We start from the raw sequence: 22,073 nt of genomic DNA, 5'->3' as shown, positions 1-22,073 counted from the left end.
GAACAGAAACAACCCATGCAATGAATGCAAGGATGAATCAGCAAAAAAAACATTCTGGGGATTAAAAAATAGGAACTGACCTAAACTTTATACATGTATACAGTTGTGCAAATGGTAGGAGCTGCCTATAAGCGCATTAGGTTTGTTCAAACAAATTTCTTTGTAGCTCATCCATATTTGCACAAGTGGAATGTCTGTACACAAAGCTCACAAAAACCACAAATTTGTTTCTTGAGCTATTTCAGTGCATAGGAATAACTACCTGGGTTCACTTTTTTTCTGGCAAAGGTTTAATACATAGGTAATTAGGCCATGGCCTTTCAGACAACATAAAACCAAAGCAGTCCAAAAAAGCTAAACTTAGAAGTGTCGATTATGACATTGTGGTACAAGCCATGACATGGATAATCAGCAGGAAATTAAGTGTATAAAGTAAATTGGAGGGTCAGACAGGTCAAACGTGGGGGGGGGGGGGGGGGGGGAGGGGTAAGGCGGGGGGGGGGGGGAATTAACAATCAAGACAGCTCCCTTGTTCTACAAATAATCTCTTAAGTTAATAATGCAGAACAGCCTAGACAGATAAACCAGTGAAAAGACAGCCAACATGCACTGCATCGACTGGCTGTTGATATAAAGAACAAAATCAGTACAACGGAGGCTTTGAAGATCAGAGGCAGTGCAGGGATTTCCAGTGTCCCAACAATTACCCGCACTGTGTTATTGAGTGCGACACTGGCGTGACGTTGCAGAAATGGGGGATTTGTCCTGGTATTTGCACAAAAGCCCCTGGATGTTGAAAACGCCCTTTCACGACCGGCAAGTGTTAGCCCTTATAACAATGCTGAATCATCCCAGAGAGTATCAGACTGACCTAGTACACGCGTGAACAACTAGACCTTGTTGGATATGATTAGGTTTTTGCTGTAACAAGTCCACAAAGCAAGTCGACCCGTGGATTCAGCTTATGTTTGATTATACTCGGCCAAAGTCAGAAATCTAAAAACAATTGCACTTTCTGATGAATAAAGCCTGGTGGGTTCAGATGCTGTACAATTATTGCCGAGTCATTTTGGAAGCATGCATTGTTGCTGGTCGGGCAGAAAATGAGAGTAAAAATTAATGGTCCGTGTCGCTATAAATTGCCTGTACACACAGCATAACCAACAATGATTTATACAACACAATATGCGCCTTATTTTGTCACACAAGTATTTATGGCATTTACTTCTGTAGGTATTTGGCAATTAAATTGCTCCTAAATAGTCAATCAATAATTCCTCGTGAAATTAATGGCCTTCAGACAACTTGAACCTAGCTGTTAAACATTGGCTTCTTGCAATAACACCTTCCACGTGTATTTATAACTAATTAGGACCAAACCATACGCAGAAACCATCAACTTTTTTCGCTACACATAAAATGACCATATTCATAAGAATGTGTACGTGTTTTTATAACTCTAAAATGAAGTGCTGCTTAAACTCATTTTTGGAATCTGGGACAACTTTATTATAAAGCTGTTTCAAGGCAGAATATTTTGCTTCTCAAATTATGCGCTTAGCAAAGATCAGGGCCCAATTTCATGTTTCTGCTTACCGTTGCGAAAAATCCCAACCAAAAGAAAATTCTGTGCTTACGGTAAACGTATTTCATGGGTTAGCGAGGAATTTTGCCTTGTGCGCTTGCATACATGTACATCCCATAACTGAGGATTCTGCGCTTACAGGGTTAGCGCAGAATGGTGATGGTAAGCGAGGAATACTGTGGTTAGCAGAGACATATGAAATTGGGCCCAGCTGGCATGGGAACCAGCCGCGGCTTTAGTTACAAGCATTGCATACACTTTGGTTGGTATTCTGTTCTAGCTAAGCAACTATTTTCTGTGCATGTACCTTCACGAAATTGGCCTTGGCCTCAAATGCCAAAAATAACTGTGCAATGACATATCAAAAAGTCTTCTTGATACATTCATGCATGCGTCATTATTTGTAAAATATCTCAGTTAATCCTCTGATCTTTGCTGTCAATGGGCTAATGGATGGTGAGAAGTGCACATAAAACATATACACTCACAGAGGGCATACAGTTTGTGAATTCTCAAAAGGCAATAGTTGAATACACAGTGCACTAATATTGATGAATTGGAACTTAATTGGAATGACAAACTACTTAAAAAAATGTTACTAAGGAGTTGTGATAATTAAAAAGGCAAAACATAACAGTACAAACTGGCACTTATCACACTATGACAGTACAAAAATACTTTTAAGATACACAATGTCACAAAAAAGAACTACAGACAGCTAAATATTATGTGCTACAAACTTAAAACAACCTGAGTTTTAAAAAAGACATATGCTTTGTCTACTTTTTAGTCACAGAAATAGTTAATTCACGCTGTGCTGTTTCTGCACTCTTGCAAAGTATTCAAATTCACAAATTTACATTTTCACAATAAAACAACCAAAATAAATTGACCTGTCCAAACAAGTTACATTTGAGCTACAAAAACAAGATCTACAGTCCTGATGCCATTAAAAATATTGCAAAAATGTCAATTGAAAACCATAGATGAGTCCAAGTGGTTTCAGTTAAATAAATTTTGAGAAAAACTTCCAACCAAATTCTCAGTATGTGGTCAGCTCATAGTTCATGCGAATGTCGGTGCAAAGCAAATTTGTACGGAGAACGTCACAAATGAAACTTCATATGTTGACGTCATGAAATCTGCTTCGCTTTTCGCGTGAATTATGAACAGGTCTTGTTGCTACTGTCTTCATATTAATTGGTCTTTCATCCATCTTATTCATTTCATTTCCTGTCTTTGATAAAGCTGTTAATATTTGATCATAAAACACAGATCATAAATATAATTGGAAAGATTGGCACAAACTTTGTTTTGTTGCAATTCGGCTAATAAGAGTTACAATCTACATGCAGATAAAGACTCTAATAAACACACAAATATACAAAAATACATCTAATTACGACTGGCAAAAGTTCAAAGGAGGTCAGCGTCTAACTCTATTGAGCTGATAGAGGGCGTGCTTGCCAGGTCCACCAGGTCAAGTGTGGGGTCATGACCCACGAGGGCAGAGGTCAGCTCGGAGTAGGCGTCGCTACTCTCATCATCTGGTGATGAGACAAGCCAGGAAGAGAAATTTATTCTTTTATTGTTGCGACTTCATTTAGGATTACTTGTTCCAATGAAGCACACAGGAATTTACTAATAAAGTAACCATAAAATCAATTTTTGTTTGAACAGAAAGAAAGCTTGTTGTAGTCAAGTTCATCATAAGTCATCATAAGTCCATCACAAGTCATCATAAGTCTATCACAAGTCATCATAAGTCAATCATAAGTCCATCACAAGTCCATCACAAGTCATCACAAGTCCATCACAAGTCATCACAAGTCCATCACAAGTCATCACAAGTCCATCACAAGTCATCACAAGTCATCACAAATCCATCCCAAGTATCACAAGTCCATCACAAGTCATCACAAGTCCATCACAAGTCATCACAAGTCATCACAAGTCATCACAAGTCATCACAAGTCCATCACAAGTCATCACAAGTCCATCACAAGTCATCATAAGTCATCACAAATCCATCCCAAGTCATCATAAGTGAAGTCCATCACAAGTCCATCACAAGTCATCATACGTCCATCACAAGTTCATCACAACTCAATCACAAGTCCAACAAAAGTCCATCGCAAGTCCATCGCAAGTCAACCACAAGTCCATCACAAGTCCATCACAAGTCAATCAAAAGTCCATCACAAGTCATCATATAAAGTCCATCACAAGTCATCAAGTCTTAAGTCTCGTCACAAGCTATCAAAATGATCTCTGAAAAAGGCATGTTTTTTGTTATTGTTCATGCACTGTGAGCAGACTTGTGAATGAACTTACTAACGAATGGAAGAGGCTTTGCCTCGCCCTTTTGCCCGTAACTGTACAACACATCCATGTACATGGGTCATTCCACCGGGTTGGGAAGCAGTGCATGTTACATCCATATATTTGGTTATGTTATTCAAAGTATCAATGCATTCTAAACAATTGCGCAACATAATATTTGTGTTAGGGTGTTTCAGTACTTGAGAAAGTTTGAAACTATTTGAAACTATTTTGACAAAAATATGAGCAAAAATGTATTAATTCGGACGTAACACTGACACCGTGTAAATGTTACATCCAAATATTCTTTTTTTGCCATTTTTTACACGTATGTAAAATGTTACCCAAACTGACATTGCATATTTACATCTGGACACCTAAGCACCAAGAAAAGCTTTTGTTTTGGTATAGTCAGGGTTCAAATATAGCAGAAACAATACCTCAAGTGTGGATGTAACGGTGTAAAAATCACTTAATGGAAGTGTGACATTTGGGTTTTACACCATGTCAATGTTACATCCACACAACCAAGCAATCATATCTGCTCCATTTGATACCTGACTACCGTAACAAAAGCTTTTCTTATTGTGTTGCATCTACAGTAAAAAGTACGCAAAATGAATTTGGGTAATGATTCGCAGAAATTTAAAAAAGAAGGTACAAATATCATATTTGGACGTAACACTGACACGGTGTTAATGTTACTTCCAAAATGACATTTTATGCTAATATTTTTGGCAAAATACATTGAAATGATTTCAAAGTTTCTGCAGTAGTGAAACACCCAACAGCAAATATTATGTGGAGCAACTGCTAGCAAGGCATTCATGCTTTTCTTAATATGGTCATATGTCACACATTGTTCCCCAACCCGGTGGAATGACCCATATATCCCATTGACTGCTGCGCAAGTTACTTACGCATTTTAGATCAAACAAGTCTCAAACACTATGTAATGATTACTGTAGTCACGTAAAGTTTTATTAATATAGGCTGCGTGTTGCAACCTCAAATTTGACCCATGGGATATTTGACATTTCGTTCGTTTGTCTAACATTTGGTTTTGGTCAAAAAGAACAGCAATCTCTTCTTGAAACCTCTACAAAACCTTTCAAAACCTTTTCAAGTTTTTTTGATATTTTAATTCTTCCGTCTGGGACCTAAATTTTGATTGATGGCAATGTCCTGCAAATCGCGACATCAGCGCCAATCTTGGATAAATTGAGGAAACCAGAAAAGCTTGCCCGCGACCACGCGCACGTGGCGGCTCATGTAAACATGGGAAAGTCTTGTTAATTGGAACTGTAAACTGCACCTCATTTCACGACCCCGGGGATAATTGGCACGTCAAGACAATTTTGGACTTGAACATAAAATAGGGTACGTGACTTCTGGCATCGGTTTTACTCATCAGAGGGAAGAGTTGGACCAAATATTTGCCTAAGCCTCTCTCCTCTTTTTGCAGTTCCTTTAGACAGATTTCATGAAGATAAAACAAAAAGTGATTAAAAAGGCAGTGCTTTGAACTTACACGTATGAATTAATTTTTAGGGGGAAATGTCAACCAATTGGAACATAATGAGTCAGCAAGTCACTGAGCTTTTGAGAAACCACTCGGAAGGAATCGAGAATGTTTCACATATCCTACAATTTCTCCCTTTCTGGCAACTTTAGATAAGGATCGTTTATACTTGTAGAACATGTCCAATCTGGTTTGATCATATTTGATGAAGGAAAACTGATAGATAAACAAGAAGACAAAAATTAAAATGTATTTGTGAGACAACATTCATTTTCAAGAAAATAATCTTAACAGTTTTTTTTTTTTTGGGGGGGGGGGAAAGGGGGGGGGGAGCTAATCATTTCGCTCGCAGTTGAGAAACTGAATTGCAGAGGACGCAGCTACAATGTGGTCAAGCTGAAGGCATATACACCTGTACATGTAAAGGTGCCTTAGGCAACCACCTTATGTCCCATGTCTTACCACGGGCACAGCCAGGTCAAAAGGGGGGGGGGGGGGGGGGGGGGGGAGAGAGAAAGGGAAGGGGGGGGGGAGGAGGCAGGGAGATAAACCTTTGAGGCACAGGAGGGAATCAATGAACAACTCTACTCACATATGACCCAAGCATGGAATCGAACCAGGGCCGCAGTGTTGAGAGGCGAGCACCTTATTGGCAATTCCACGGTTACTCACGTTACATTTTTGATGTACTTTTGAGTTTCCTTGGGCTGTAATTACCTTACTGAAAAGGTTTAATAACTGTTATCCCAATGGTAGATAGAGTAGACCTAGACCTACATGTACCTAAGCACCAAAGATGACATCCAGAAAAATGTGCTATGTATGATAAACAAGACGCACAAAATCGGTTACTCTTGTTACGAAAATGTAACGTGAGTAACCGTGGAATTGCCCTTACGCACTAGCCACCCATGCCACCCTACATATCCCTCACAGATCTCAATCTTGCTTTACCTCTTGTATAAGCAGACTTCATACTTCTCTGGACATTCTTGGCCCTGTGCGGGGGAAGGTCCAGGGAAAACTCCTCACTGTCCGAGCTGGCCAGACTCAGGCTCAGGCTAGCGTCTAGGTCATCACTGTCTGATAATGGCTGCTGGGTGGGTTGAGCCATAGCCCTCCTGAGTGGCTTACTGGCCTTCTTGCTTGGTGCTGTCATCTTCCAGCGACCGATTTCTGCTGAAAAAAATTGCATTTATTAAGTTTGAGTTGAAAGTTGGCATAACTATGTCACACTAAACTCCTTGCCTACTTCACTAGTCCTATACCCTGACCCTCCCTTAAAAAAATCCATCAGGATTTGGAAGATTTTTGAGGAATGTGAAGAAGGTGGAGCAAAGCCACCAAGAGCTCTATAGACCTTATGCATTGCAGGTGTCTCAGAGGGTGTTCTTTGTTATTATAATTGAGTAACAATGAAGGCACAAAAGGTTCACTCATGCATTCCAGCCAAGCAAAGGCATCACCCTTTAAAAGGTTACACCTCTATGTTCCGACACCCCTATGTTCCGACTGCACATATACCTATTCCTATTCCTAACCCTAACCCTAACCGGGAGTAACACGATCTAGGTTGTCGGAACATAGGGGTGTCGGAACATAGAGCAGTCACCCTTTAAAATGGCTGCTACACAAGCTGTAGCAGTATTAATGGTCGCCCTACAAAGCCCCTTCAACAGGCTTTGACAGTTATACAGTTTAATCCATAGGGGTACAGTTGGTGACCAGCTGAATACAATGTAGCTATAGGAGAGGGAGTGGATAGAGTTTTTGATGGTGTGTGACATTTATTTCAGTAGGAGGATGTTCATGAAGAAAAAAAAAATTGAAGTCAGGACTAAGCTTCCAGGGACAAAAACTGATACTAAGTTTCATCGTAAAGTCAATAACTAAGGCCCTTCAAAAAATCCATCAGGTTTTGGAGGATTTTTGAGGAATGTTACCCATCACAAGGTCTAAGAAGTTACCATGGTTACCAATCAAGATCTACGTCAACTTGTCCTAAATCAATCCAAATACTGGCAAACCATGCCAACGGATTTTGGTAGATTTAATCGTGATGGGTTTCTAAATAAATGTAATTTCTGTGACTCATCACAAGGTCTTGCCAGTGAAAAACTCCAGGAAAAGTGAAAAAGGAATGCATGTGGTTGCCATATGATCCAATTTAGGAGGGTGAGAGAAATGTGTGCCACAGCCCACGTTTTTACAAAAGTGAGGGAAATATCCTGAGACATCCCATCTCTTAATACAGACCAGTCGTTCACAAGTACCAACAGATATGAAGCTTATTAGTGTTTCCTGCTGAGCTACTAAATAGAGAGAAAAAAGGCAGGGTGCCAAATTCAGCCGGTGGGGTCTATCAACTTTCAAATTAGTAACGCGTGTTCGGTGAAAATATTGCAACTTCATCACCCTGTTCACATGCCAACATTTCAAACAGTTAACCAGCTTTCAATTTCCCGTTCAACAGAACCGATCCCGCAAGTGCGGTGGTTGAGAGGCAAGACGTCTGCACTAGAAAGCAGGAGGTCGTGGGTTCAAGTCCCAGCCGAGTGATTCTTTCCAACTTTCCTTTTGGGAGGTAACACACTGAGTATACAGTGTTTATATGTCGGTGAAGGGCAAAAGCTAATAGGCCCTATAGATTCCTTTCTGCTATGAGAAACTTGTGGGGATATGTCGTTAGAGCCCTTCAAACTTTTTTTTTCGGGCTACATCCTGGAGGGAAAACCTTAAAATACATTCTGTAAACATTCCATTGTCTAAAGTCACAAAGTATTGTAGGGTCAAGGGTACATGTATATGTTACACTTTGGTGACCAAATTCTTTGGATTGTTAGAGGGTTAGATAATGCTGGAAAACTGTCAGAATTTAATTTAGCAAAACTATCACAAGTTGTACACTAATGTTAAATACAAACATTAGTTTTTGTTTCCTTCAAAAGCAGAATTCCTCAATTCTGTCCATTTGTTTTGGGCCAATGTGGAGAATCATAACAACTGAACGAGTGAAAATGCAAGATGCATGTTATCTTTCTTCTGACTTGCTAAGGACTTTAGCAGCCATGCATCATCACAATTATGTTATAAGGAAAGACAGTCCATGCACAGCACATGGAATCCACATTTTACCCAAGACCCCTGATCTGGGGAAAAACAAAATGGAAAAACCAGTTAATGGCTTCAATAGTCATCGATGTCGTCAGAGTCATTTAAAAGCCTTTCTAATGGCAATATTCTAAATGTTGGCCTACTGGGCATCTGCACCCTGTCAAATGCAACAACGTGGCTGAAACAAGAACCCTGCTATTAAATGCAACAAATTGCAACAGTGGCTTCTCTGTTGCATTGTGCAGTGAACCCAGTGCATACTAGCCTTGGCACCAAGCAGTTACCCTGCTAAATGCAACCAAATGCAACAGTGGATGTTGTATCACCTTGGCACTACCGGTATGAGCAGTTACCCTGCTAAATGCAACAAGCAACAAGCACTGAGACTTGAGTTGCCTGCTTACTGCAACAGTATGCAACAACTTTTTACCCTCGTTGCAATTCTGTTGCATATAGCATGGTTAGGGTTATAGCTAGAACTGCATCTACCTGAAGTAGCCAGAGTCTTCAAGCCATAGGCTGAACAATTTGAGATGACACTTGAGATGACTCTCTGGTTTTAAATCCCCAACGCTGTCTGCCAAAAATCACTGGTCGGATATCTTCCAAAAGAAGCTGTGGGCTAAAAACTTCAAAATCAAATGTGACTTGAACCATATTCCCTGTTGAACTCTCCAACACCATATTAATCCACAGTCTGTGGTGAATTACGGTACCGAAATGCTCTGTCATTATCCGTGTTACAATCTGACACCGCGACACAGTACAGGCACACCATAATATTATCCCTTGACCTGAATATAACGTGAGATGTAAGTGGTCCCAAGGTTGTTTCCATTAGGGTAAATGTGTGAAGTATGTGGTTTGCACGTGGAGACACTTAGACCATGACAAACCAAAAACTAGTGTGGTGATATAGTGGTACATCCTACAGGGTCAAAGATGGGAATTCGCTCCTGATCGACCCTTGAAACTTAGGAAAGTTTCACTGTGACAAACATTTAAGTTCAATTTATTGAAAATTTTCCGGCAACCACAAATGTAGGACTTACAACAGTCCGAAGTACCAATTATGTCATCTTGCCAAAAGATGGAACAGCCCAGTTTCATCTGGAACTTTCTGATTGTTCTGACTTTACAGAAGCTCCTATATCTTCAAAATCCACCAGAAAGTTTTGGAGGATTAAATTCTGGGTTTGAAGAAGGAAGTGCTCTGCCAGGATTACTTAACATGGAGCCTGATGTAGCTTGAAAGTTGGGGTAGATTAATGTACCTCCTGTACAGAGGAGGTTTAAATTTGGTAGAATTCAGAAAGTTCATAACAGCAATGTCCCAGAGAATTAGAAGTTAAACCCACTGGAACTGCCACAGTTTTAATGAATAAATCTCATGTGACACCAAAAGTAGTATATATACCATTACCAATAAGACACTTCTTCAACTACATGTACCAGTACTAACTTTTGTTAGAACAATTCAACTAACTTTTGTTAGAACAATTAATTTAGGTCACAACAATCATTTTCCAAGCCTATAAAACAAGGTTAATGACAGAAGGTACCAAACAATATTTGAAACCTTTGAAAAAAACTGACATCTTTGAAACAAACTGACTGTTATCAGAACAACCTAACAGCTATTTTCGTAAAGGGTAGCTCACATGTTTTAAATAATAAAAAATCTGAGGTAAAAAAAAATGACATAAAATGACCCCAACTTGTGGGACAATTAAGCCAGTGCTGCACTCAATTAAACCTGACTTTGCACAATCCTGCCACGTAATTGAGCCAATTACTTCTCACGAGTTCCACATTGTGACTCATCAAGCTTTCAGGATGTAAATTGGTTTTATAAAAAAAAAAAAAAAGAAGAGAAAGCTGGTCCGATAAAGGAGAACCTTCCGGGTAGCATGGATGCACACTTCAGCAGTTTGATATAAGATTAGTGGCTTTGATAGAGTTCAGGAAGCCCCGCGTGCAACTCATATCCAGCGATCACCGGTCCTCTTGTGTGAGGGTAACTCATCTTGACGTTGTTTTAACGAGAGCAAGGTTTTGATGTGGCCGCGCTGACACAATGCGTACCTGGGATCTTAATTTGGGCAAAGGTTAAGCGGACATCGCAGGTCTGGGATTGTTATGGCTTAATTAGGCTTCGGTTGGCCCACGTGTCAGCAAAACAGGCCGGATGAAAGAGTTCAAGTAGAAACGATTGAAACATGGTGTCTTGCATCGCATAATTAACCAGGATTTTCACGCCAATGTTATACGGTATGATTCACTCCGCGCCTTATAAAAGCCTCCGACTGCTTAAGCTCAGTTGTCAAAACCATGTGGCGTAAATGTGTCTTTTCCTTTTTTCAAATCATGAATCAGGTTTTAATGAGAAGACGAAAAGATCGCAACAAGTGTCAAGGTTTGAACAGGCGGGACGGATTGAGTATGGCTGGACAGATCCCAGGCCACATCCTGTGACAAGAAGTGCAACGCTGCTAGGTGGGAAACTCACCAAAAGTGGTTCCCGATGTCCGGGAACCAGCGCACTGGCATGAGCAAGTCAAGATGTTCAGCCAAGTGAATGACTTAATCAATAAGGCGGGCTGAGGTGAGCTATTTTTGACCATCTTTAAAAAGAGACTTTTTAAAACATTGATTGAGGTAATTTCTTTCTATAAAAAAAAAAAGATTATTGCAAGTCACCGGTGTGATATTTAGAAAATGGGCGTCAAAGTTTTGTTCTCAGAATCGACGTTAGTCAGCGGCGTCTTCTGTGCATGTCGAATGTTCTATCTGCGAAACAGTCATCCTCGTACGACAGCACTTCATCAAATTAATGATCTGTGTCGTTGACAGTCACACGTTATCTCAAGTGCCAGGGGTGTTCTTTTGAATGCATGACAAGATTTGAAAACTTGCCTTGTCATGCAACTCAAGTAAAAAGTTATATATCCCCTGTCACATTTTCTTATCCGCTTTTCACAGCTCATACATTACTGAAGGGCCGTGGGCAACTTCAGACAAAGCCATACCACACAAGTGTTTATCTGTGTTAAAGATGCTTGCCTCATGCTCTCCAGGGGGAGGGAGGGGCATCTGCTAAATTATTTGTAAAACTCGGTGTAGGTAACCGATCTCATAATCTCAAACTGGTTACTGGCATCAGAGGTCTGATAATCGGGTACCAGTTTATGATGCACACCTCATACCAAAGCGTTGTGTTCCCGCTAAGCTGACAGAAAACAAGTGAGACTTCCCTTCCAACACTGAAAAACTTGTCCAATTTACTTGAAAATCATGTGCCACGCTGAATATGAGAAATGCTATGCTTCAAATGTGCTTCCCTGCAATAATACACAGAGTATGCTTATTTAACACACCCCACCCTCACAGAAAAGTCCCCCACCCTTTTAATTCCATCTATAAAGCCACAATTTTGAATTTCTCCACCCCAACCCCAAAACCCACCCCACCCCACCCCGTCCCCCCAACACTAAACCCCCACCCCAACCCTTCCCCGAACACTCCCTCCAACCCCTACTCAAACTAAAATTCCAGCGAGACCTCTGCACAAGACTACAAGCTGGCCCTCCTTGCGTATATAAGTTGAATCATTCTCAAGACGGTGGTATTTTTAGGTCATGTGCAATGTGCCCGAGCGATGGAAAAACAGAACACCCAGACATAATAAAACACTTCCTGACTATTCCCTGGCCGCGCAAGTCAAGAAAATATCACGGTGACGGAACAAAAAGTTCAGAGCATTTGAGCTTCTCAGATCTGTTATTGAGCATCTCCTTTAAAACTTTAAACAACGGCAAGGATTTTTTTTTGGGGGGGGGGGGGAGAGGAGGGGGGGGGGGGGGAACAAGATATCAGCATTTTGGGGTAACTTGTCGGCTGCAACCAAAGTATTTACTGATAGCCAAGTTTTGAAGACAGCTTTCTTGAAGAAGAATTAACTGGTACATGCAATATGTAACCGAGTTGCAGTACATCAAGTTAGTAATCTGTGTCGTTGACAGTTACACGTTATCTCAAGTGCCGGGGTGTTCTTTCGCATGCATTACAAAATTCCAAAACTTGCCTTGTCATCATGCCACACAAATAAACAGTTATTTGTCCAATCGATATTTTAAAGACAGCTTTTTTGGAGAGGAGTGAAGTGGTACTAGTGGGGCAGATAGGGAAATATTTGGGGGAATTGTGCCTTAGATGAAAACAAGCATGGCATTTGGCACACAGAGTATGTCATGAGATAGATTTTTGAATATCTGTCCTTTGAAAAAAAAAAGGAGAATAACAAGCAATTTTTCAAATTGTTTTTAAATGGCTGCCATTGCTTGTTATTCTACCTATATTTTTAAAATCTGAATATCAAAAATACTTTTTCTCCCAAGGGTGGCAAAAACAAAATAAAAGCAATGACTTTTGACCTTCTAAGTTATTAGACAACCAACGGAGCTACCGTGGTAACATAAAATGATGAATATAAAAAGTTTTAAATTTCCAAAATGTGACACATACATTTGAAAAAGGTGAAAAGTTTGCAAAGGTCATGAAACTTTAAAGAATAAAAACAATATAAGCGCTGTTTGTTAACTTTATTTTTCGCTTTGCTGTATTCTTAACTTGCGTTTAACTATACACCAGCTGTCAAAGCTTACTTTGCGCAAGCAGGAGAGGACGGGATCTAAAACTTAACAAAATAATTGCGTTTTGGAAATAAAGTCTGCATATCAAACAATTCTATATGTTGGACATACCGTTCCCTTTTGATGTTGGCAATCTGCCTTGACTGTTGATAGTGGATGGTCCGTTGTGATGCGGTGAGTTCAATTTGAGCATGCTCAGTTGTTCCTCCGCCATCCTCTGTGATCCAGTGAGCGTGTCGCTCTCAAGTCGCTCAACGGTACTCATCAAGCGACTCAACTCAGACCTACAAGCAAGCACAAGTCAAAACATCTTATTAAAGGGAAAATACAACATTTGCAAACATCAAAAAATAAAACTACCAAATTATTTTGAAATACCTTGCTGGACTGTTAGTGAATGACAGTGTAAAGCATCCTGTAAATCATGGCACCTGGTATACTGTCATTTTCAAGAAAAGTGGTATTTTTGTATCAAGGCCGACCAGCGTTGGAAAAAACTGGCTTTTTTTCAAATACTGGCCCCAATTGACCATCGCACTTGTTTGCAATCGATTACACACCTATGAACGGGTACAAGCCAGCTAGACTGGTTCCCTGACCTTACAATTCCCCAATATATGTAAACTGCTCTGTTTCTTCTTAAATGGAGTCAGGGAACCAGACTACAGGAAAATGATTGTTTTTCTTGGTTTTTATAGCATTTTCGAACCCAAAACCTCAAAAAGTCAGTGTAACTATATTTGCTATATATTTCCAACCCCCCAAATCCATTTCTGAAAATTACAGCAAAAGCAAATGATGTATATTCCCTTTAACCAACCTTTCCTGTTTGCGCCCCTAGGGAAGAAAGAAGTTCTCTTGATGTCAAAATTCCCCCCTATGTTTGAAAATGTTAGGGCAATATCTGGACTTATTACAAATATTAACCCCCTCCCATGCAAACATTCTGAGCCAAGTAGTACTTTCAGTCAAAATCAAACAAGTGACTTTTTTTCAAAAGTTAAGAATCCCTAGCCTACATAAAGCAGGATTGACTGGCCGGGACTGCTTAAGTAACTTGATACAGCTATGCTTTGACTCCGGGTGAGTGATAAAACAGCTGTGACCACAACGCGCCTGCTTTGTCTGGTGACCCAGTTTGACTAGTCACAGTGCTTGCTTGACATATGATCTGACTGCTGGTGACTAGCCTTGTTAAAAGTATAGCAGAGGAAGTGGAAGTGAATTTTGATTGTCTGAGACTGTTTAAGTAGCAGGACGGTTAAGACAGCTTTGTTGTGTTTTTTTTTAAGCTTTAATTGTTGTGACAAAAAATATAACAAACTAGGATTGCATTGTCAAGCTGGACCGAAAGTCTCAGCTTAACACATAACACACAGTGAATCAGTCAGTCAGTGACTCAGTCAAAATACCCCCTTGACCACCCTCCCTCCCCCCATTCCCCACCCAAGGGGGCAAGACGTACCTCAGTTGTAATAGTTCCTGGTCACTGGTCTGTCTTCCTTGTAGAGTATGATTCAGCTCTCTGGAATGGCTACGCTGTGAGTCGGCTACACTAAGTAACGTCTGAAAAATAGAAAACAAATTCAAAGTAATGAAGCACAAATCTGAAGCAGTAGACAAGGGTACACAGTAGACAAAGCCTTGGTCTTAAAAAGTCCCTTTGTTTTTATTCTATCCGTGTGATCTAGCCTCCTGCCCAGATCTTTTCCATCAGCTTGGTTGTTGCTTATATCAATCTCTTGCCTCATGAGTCTGGTGTTCAGGCTATGAATCTCTTAATAGAGACATTGTTCTTACCCTATCCATGTGATCTAGCCTCCTGCCCAGATCTTTTCCATCAGCCTGGTTGTTGCTTATATCAATCTCATGCCTCATGAGTCTGGTGTTCAGGCTATAAATCTCCTAATACAGACATTGTTCTTACCCTATCCATGTGATCTAGCCTCCTGCCCAGATCTTTTCCATCAGCTTGGTTGTTGCTTATATCAATCTCATGCCTCATGAGTCTGGCGTTCAGGCTATGAATCTCCTAATACAGACATTGTTCTTACCCTATCCATGTGATCTAGCCTCCTGCCCAGATCTTTTCCATCAGCCTGGTTGTTGCTTATATCAATCTCATGCCTCATGAGTCTGGTGTTCAGGCTACAAATCTCCTAATACAGACATTGTTCTTACCCTATCCATGTGATCTAGCCTCCTGCCCAGATCTTTTCCATCAGCTTGGTTGCTGCTTATATCAATCTCGTGTCTCATGAGTCTGGTGTTCAGGCTTTCAACGTCTCTTCTGCACACGGCTAGATCTTCCTGCATCTGTCGCTTGCTGTATCAAACAAAAAGATATAGTCAAACAAATGTTTAGCAGAAAAACTTTCCAGGTTTCTGAAGTATACAGTTCTGAAACAAGTGGTCCCCGGATCCCAAGTGTCGCCTTTTTCCATGGGCAATCCCTATTTATATTGTGTTCTTAAAAAAGTCAAATTTTTGGAATTTTTAAACAACGACCTCAAATGACCCCCATATGACCTTTGACCTGCAATTTCAGAAGACGTGTGATGAACCCCCATCCAAGGATCACTCCATCCAAGTTACATGAAAATCCATGAACTTTTGTAGACAAAGAAACATTTGAAGCATATTTGAACAATGACCTCTAATGACCCCTACATGACCTTTGACCTCAGTAATCCAATGAAAAATTGTGTCTTTCCACCCAACGGTCACTGCATCCAAGTTTCATCAAAATTCGTGAAAGCATGTAGAAGTCATTTACATTTGTTTCAAAACTTTAACATACGGGTCTACGATCATACTGGTCATCAGTGTCTCCCTAAACTTTGTTTAGGTGCACAAAAATGACAGGGTGATCATCAGTTCTCTTCTGTTTTACTGAAATTTTTGTTTAAAAACACCATTTCTAAAGGAAGGACTATAACTTGTAATGTTCTCATTCTATTTGCAATATGTTTCCTTTTTCGTACATGGATCTCTTTCAGATGGAGATATTCCTGGCGTGTTCATGAATAAAGAAGTAGTCCCTTGGTTTTAAACTTCTATTGTGTCTACTTACAAATCATGAACCTCTCTAGTCAACGCATCCACAACCTCATCGCCACGGTAACCCCCATCATGGCCGCCCCTCCGCTGCGCCGTGACCTGACCCTGCAGGTCGCCAAGCTGCAGCGTGACCTCTCGCTTCCACGCCTCTACCTTCCTCTCAGTCTCCAGCATAACTCCGCCCTCCTGGAGGCGTTGGTTTACGGACGACAACTCCTGGTCCAGGCGACGGAGATAGGTCTGGTTCCGGTCTCTCTCCCTTTCTAATGAATCTACCTGTCTGCCCAGGGACTGTATAGTCTGTCGGCAGAGAGACAATGGATTATTTATCAGGAATAAGACGTGATCGTGCCTGTTCACACCAACCGCTGATGCGAATGCAAAAATATTACAATTCATGCAATTTTTACTGATAAAGTGATTTTGTGACATCAAATCCGCTTTGCATAGGCCAAGTTCGGGCAAGGACCATTAGTCGACTAGTGGTTGATTTGTGACGTACCTTACGCCTGCGTACTAATAGCAATGTGCGAACGTCTCTAGTTGAACGCTGGTAAAAATGTCATCGCAAAACTTCTGGATCCTGGCTCTCTGCTAGCGTTATGAATGCGCGCGGCTATTGGTTACCAGCGATGCAACCAGCCCCAGTAGGTTGGTTCCAAATAGTCGACTAGCGTAGTCAACCACCGTCGACTAGACAGAGTTTGAACAAGCGTTAGTCGAACTATGGTTATCCATTGGTCAACTATAGTCCTTGCGCAAACTTGGCCATAAATTGGTCTTAATGGTCATTTCAAATTGAATATTTTGAATGGAAGTGCAAGTATGCATACTTCAGTTGCGCGTTGCTAGGGTGACGGAAACCTACTTTGGCCTGATTGTCAATCTTTTCAGTCAGCATGGCTACCAGCGCAGGCGACTCGGCTGAGCTATTGGGAAGAGAATCCCCCTCGGATGATGCACTGTGGGTATACTGGCTCTGGTAGCCTGAGTGAGGGCGCCAGTCGCTCCGGCCCGTGTAGTCGTTCAGAAATGACGATGACGTCACGTAGCTCCTGGGTAGAGTTGATGGTTTTGCTGAGGAGACAAATAAGGAACAAGGCCTGCGCATCAGCGGACAGTCTCAAAACTTGCGAGGCTTGAAATTTATACCAAGAATGCACTACCTGTGACTGCTTGTGATTGCTTGCGACTGCTTTGACTGCCTTGACTGCTTGCCACTGCTTGTGACTGCTTGCGACTGCTTGCGACTACTCCTGACTGCGCGTCACTGCTCGTGACTGCTTCCAACTGCTTGTGACTGCTTGTGACTACTCCTGGCTGCTCGTGACTGCTTGCAACTGTTTGTGACTGCTTATGACTCCTTTGACTGCTCCTGAGTGCTTGTGACTGGTTATGACTGCTCGTGACTGCTTGCAACTGCTTATGACTGCTTGTGACTGCTTTTGACTGCTCCTGACTACGCGTCACTGCCCATGACTGCTTTCAACTGCTTGCGACTGCTTGTTACTGCTCGCGACTGCTCATGACTGCTCGTGACAGCTCGTGACAGCTCGTGACTGCTTGTGACTGCTTGTGACAGCTTGTGACTGATTATGATTGCTTGCAACTTCTTGTTTGTCCAAATACAGAAGTTAGTATAATCTACCAATTGAATCTGAATAGGTTTCCCCGATTTCCTCTTATTCATTGTTATTTTATGGCTTCCAAACTTATTTCATAATCATTTGATGTTTCCTGTTTCAGTAACTCACCAGAGTACGTGTTCAGGGGGTGACTGCCATTGCTTCTGTGACTATACCTAGAGTCATTTAAACTTTGCTGCAAGACAAAAACAAACAAACATTTTAAGCATGTATCGTATAAATTTGTAAAGATGTCCCAACATAAAAGACAGCACCAACAATGAAAGCTTTAGAACTGTGTGTTGCCAACCAGCGATAAATTTTGGAAAGAATGATATCTGATAATCTGATGACACTTCAGTGACTGTGTACAACTGACAACAGTAACGTCAGGCCCTACAAAATTTATGGCCTGCCCATATTGAATTTTTTTTGGCAGTGGCTACTGAACCGGTGTTGGTCCCTAAGTTACGCAACTGGCTGCATGCAATAATGTGCATGCATCAGATCTTGATGTCACATAAAGAAACGTTATATGATTTCAATTTTATGGTAGCTATCAAAGAGCCTCGATCATACTGTTGGAGGTCTAGTGAGTGGTGATGTCTTTGGGTTCGATTCCTTGTTGGGCTAAAAATGTCCAGTTTTTTTTTCGCCCCTAAAACACAAGTCATACTTCTCCAAGAAATGAAATTTCACTTTATTTTGGTGATCATGGCTTTGGAGGATTTTTTTTTAAGGGATGTATTTCTGTGTCAAACTACGCACCACTGCACTCAGTGTAGGGTGGATCGATCACGCGTGATCTCACGTGACGTCAGGGTCTGCCAGTTATATATTCTCGCAAAATCGAGAAATGGTACCGGATCCGTTGCGAATACATTAATTAAAACTGAATTACTCAATTAGGCCTAGGTCTAGCCTACTTTTTTTTCGAAAAAAAAATGTAAAACAACACATCACAACACCCCCAGATTATTTAATTTATTTTAGGCCTGCGCTGCTGCGCATTATACAACTGGCGTTGTTGATGTCGACGATGAGGTCAGTTTGTACATGGAGGAAGGAACACAAATGGCCGTGTTCCAATTACTTGGCTACGGTTGAAAATTACACACGGTCACGGGTCTAGTATGGAACTTGGTCTTGGAAGCGGCTAGGCTGCAGCCACTTTCCATAGACACTGATACTACTACGGTAATCCTTACTTTTAGGACCCCGTTCCTATATAGGAAGGGAAAGACTCACCAAAACAGCTGACTAAATGACACTCAAAAGTGACATTCTGATATTTCTTGACACATTTGAACAGTTGGCAATGACACCTTCTTGAATATCAGCAGGTTTAATTTTGTGGAAAGAGGGCAGGGCTTTGATTTTAGAGGGAAATTGAGGGGTAAAAGACGACGATGACAACCAGAAAACAGACTCAAAAACCAAGATGGCAAACGTGAAAGCTCAATGCAATGAAAGCTTGATGCTGATTGGCTGATAAAAAATAAACATCTTAATTATTTTTTTTAGCAGCCAATCAGCATCGGGCTTTCATTATGTAGGGCTTTCACGCGTGTGAGAACTACAACATGCACGTCTGACTGTGAAAAAAGGTAGAAAAGTCACATTTTCTTTGAAAGTGCTTTCAAAATTACAACTAACATGAGTTTATATGAAGAAAAAAGACTGCTTTAGCCTGCAAAAGTCACTTTGGTACTGGACAGTCATCTGCAAAAGTCAGTTTTGAACAGAACTCGTACAAAATAGAGGTGTCCTAAAAGTAAGGATTACCACTACTACTACTATAGATCCGTGTGTATTAAAATTCCCGCTAGCCGTCCTCCCGATAATTCGGGCGCGGCCTAATACGTGTGTTTACCCGAACTTTGGCAAGATTCGACTCGGTTTCCTTTACTATACTGGTGAAGTTATGCTCCCAGTCTCGCGACATCTTAGTTTGCATTTGCTCTTATGTGGCCTTGTGCTTGTGGAGAAAAAATGACAAATTCAGAGATTGACAACCGGCGGCGTTTCCGCCATTTGTAAACAACTGGCTCCTTTTCGCCAAGGGAGGGCGCTATTTAAAACATATTAAAAACGAAAATGTGCCTTCTCTGCTTTTTTGAAGCATTTTTTTCTTATGAATGGGGGTCAAAGAAGCGTTATAAATTGAACAGTAGGCAAATGAAACTTTTTTCTTTGAGATAAAAATGTTTTATTCGACAATTCTGTCTCATTTTGGGCTATTTACACTTCTTTCATTTACAATGTAAATACAACTACAGAAGTTCAAATATATAGAAATGCCTTTTCCAAAGTGCATAATTTCAATTATCGATGCGAAGTGATAATTTCTCTTTGTTTTCGCGAATACAAATTGTGAAAGTCTTTGCTTTGCATATACATAAATGTCGCAGAAATTCAAAAATTTAATTTTAAAACTTGCTAGTTTCCAAATTCAATCTTTGGTAAAAATTATTATGGGGGGGGGGGGGGGGGCCCGTGGGGGGTGGAAATTTCTTTGAGAAGTACCAGCCTAGAAGTTTTAAACGGGGTCTGCACCTTAGCAAAGCAAACAGTTGTGAACAACTTTTACACAAACTAGAAATTGCCAGAAAAACTAGAAAATTTTACAGATGACACGAATATTGTCTTTTCAAGGCCTAATTAAAACGAATAACTTATTTACTTACTTAACGACCCTACACGCACATCTTAATTTACACTAATAACTTACTCCGAAGGTGAACAATAAAGACGCATTACATAACTGTAGAAATATATAAAGAGGATTTTTGTATAACAATTTAGAGTGTGTTAACATGGTTACACATACACTAAATTAAATAAAGAACAGGATAGAAAGTAAAAAAAAAAACAAACAAACAAACAAACAAACAAAGAGACAAAAAAAGCCACCAGGAACACAATAAAGACAGTAAAACATTGTAAAGAATAGAATGGAACAGAACAAACAGAAGCAAATACTTGTAGCATTTCAAATTGCTACAACAGGTGAAAATGAAGCGGAAAACAAAATTGGATATCAAGAAAAGTGGAGAAAAAAACCAAAAACAAATGCACCACATTTAATCACACTGCACTAGAGTGTACATTTGCAGTACAGGATCCAAGTACCCAATTGAAAAGCAAAACGGTTACCCAGGTAACCTGTTAAAGAAGCCAAAAGCCAACCATTCCAAAATTCAAATCCCCAAGTAACTGCTGTTGAGATTGTTTACAAAGGTCCGCACAATAATACTACAGCATACAGCACGATACAAGTGTGTACATTTCTATACCTTTACGATGTAAACTGCAGCTTTCATGAGCGTCATAAATGTGAAATATGTTTTGTTTTCCTTTGTGGCCTTGTTTTCATTTTGATAATTCCCAACAAATGACTTCAAACCTTTCTTTTTCACTGGTTGAGAAGTAATTACTAAGTAATTTGTAAAGTTGATTACTGGTACCCGATTCCATAATCTAGAACTGGTTCCTGACATTAACAGTCGGGTACTCGGGTACCCAGTTCCGATACATAGCCCTAAACTGCACATAATAGAAAGAAAATGGATTTAATTGAAGAAAAGAGAGAAGACTGAATTACAGAAAAAAACAAAACACAATAGACTGGAAAAAAAAACAGTCAACAAATGTCACTTTTCCAACAGAGAGAAGAAACAAAAAGAATAAAAACTTATTCAAAATTTGATTTTACAACAAAAAACTTGCACAACATATCTCTAAACATTTCGAATATCATCCAGCACACAACAGCAAGACAATGACAAAGTAGAACAATATCATTCACTTTCATCTACAAAAGAATAAAATAAATAATCATAATACATTTTTTTGTTTAGTTAACTACTACACAGAGATGTCTAAACATTAAAATAAGTCAATTTTTCACACCAAGTGTAGTTAGTTACACATCACTTGAACCAATAAATCGTGGCAGGCAACCTCTTTCAACATTCAGCATAAAGAAAGTAAATCTGCAGTTGGAAAAAAACTCAAGACTCTTAAAACCAAAGAATTTTTACCAGATGGCTGGCCGTTTGTGCAGTGTAATACACAAATAAACTTCAATGACATGTACAGACAACTTTCATACAATGAAATCCAATCAATGAGATGGAAAGAATGTAGCATCCAGACGTCACTTTTTTGGTTGTGTACAAAGTCTAGGGAGA

The 22,073-nt window shown here is 40.2% G+C and overlaps 1 protein-coding gene across 2 annotated transcripts; it reads right to left on the bottom strand.

Annotated features, from left to right (window-relative positions):
- Positions 1-520: 520 nt before the first annotated feature.
- On the bottom strand, positions 521-19,936 carry LOC119738512. Of its 2 annotated transcripts, none has more exons than XM_038213412.1 (9): positions 19,754-19,936; positions 18,010-18,076; positions 17,124-17,332; positions 16,269-16,555; positions 15,377-15,521; positions 14,661-14,761; positions 13,307-13,479; positions 6,384-6,608; positions 521-3,132 (listed from the first exon to the last, which is right to left on the bottom strand). In XM_038213412.1, exons 1-9 carry the CDS (start codon positions 19,835-19,837, stop codon positions 3,002-3,004), a joined length of 1,422 nt encoding a protein of 473 aa, XP_038069340.1. In that variant the 5' UTR covers positions 19,838-19,936; the 3' UTR covers positions 521-3,001. The 2 variants fall into 2 exon arrangements, with proteins under 2 accessions (XP_038069340.1, XP_038069341.1); XM_038213413.1 differs by having other exon boundaries at positions 6,384-6,605.
- Positions 19,937-22,073: the final 2,137 nt, after the last annotated feature.

This window comes from Patiria miniata, unplaced genomic scaffold, assembly GCF_015706575.1.
Source record: "Patiria miniata isolate m_02_andy unplaced genomic scaffold, ASM1570657v1 HiC_scaffold_3, whole genome shotgun sequence".
Taxonomy (NCBI): Eukaryota; Metazoa; Echinodermata; class Asteroidea; order Valvatida; family Asterinidae; genus Patiria; species Patiria miniata.
This window is presented reverse-complemented; position numbering and strand designations above follow the sequence as displayed.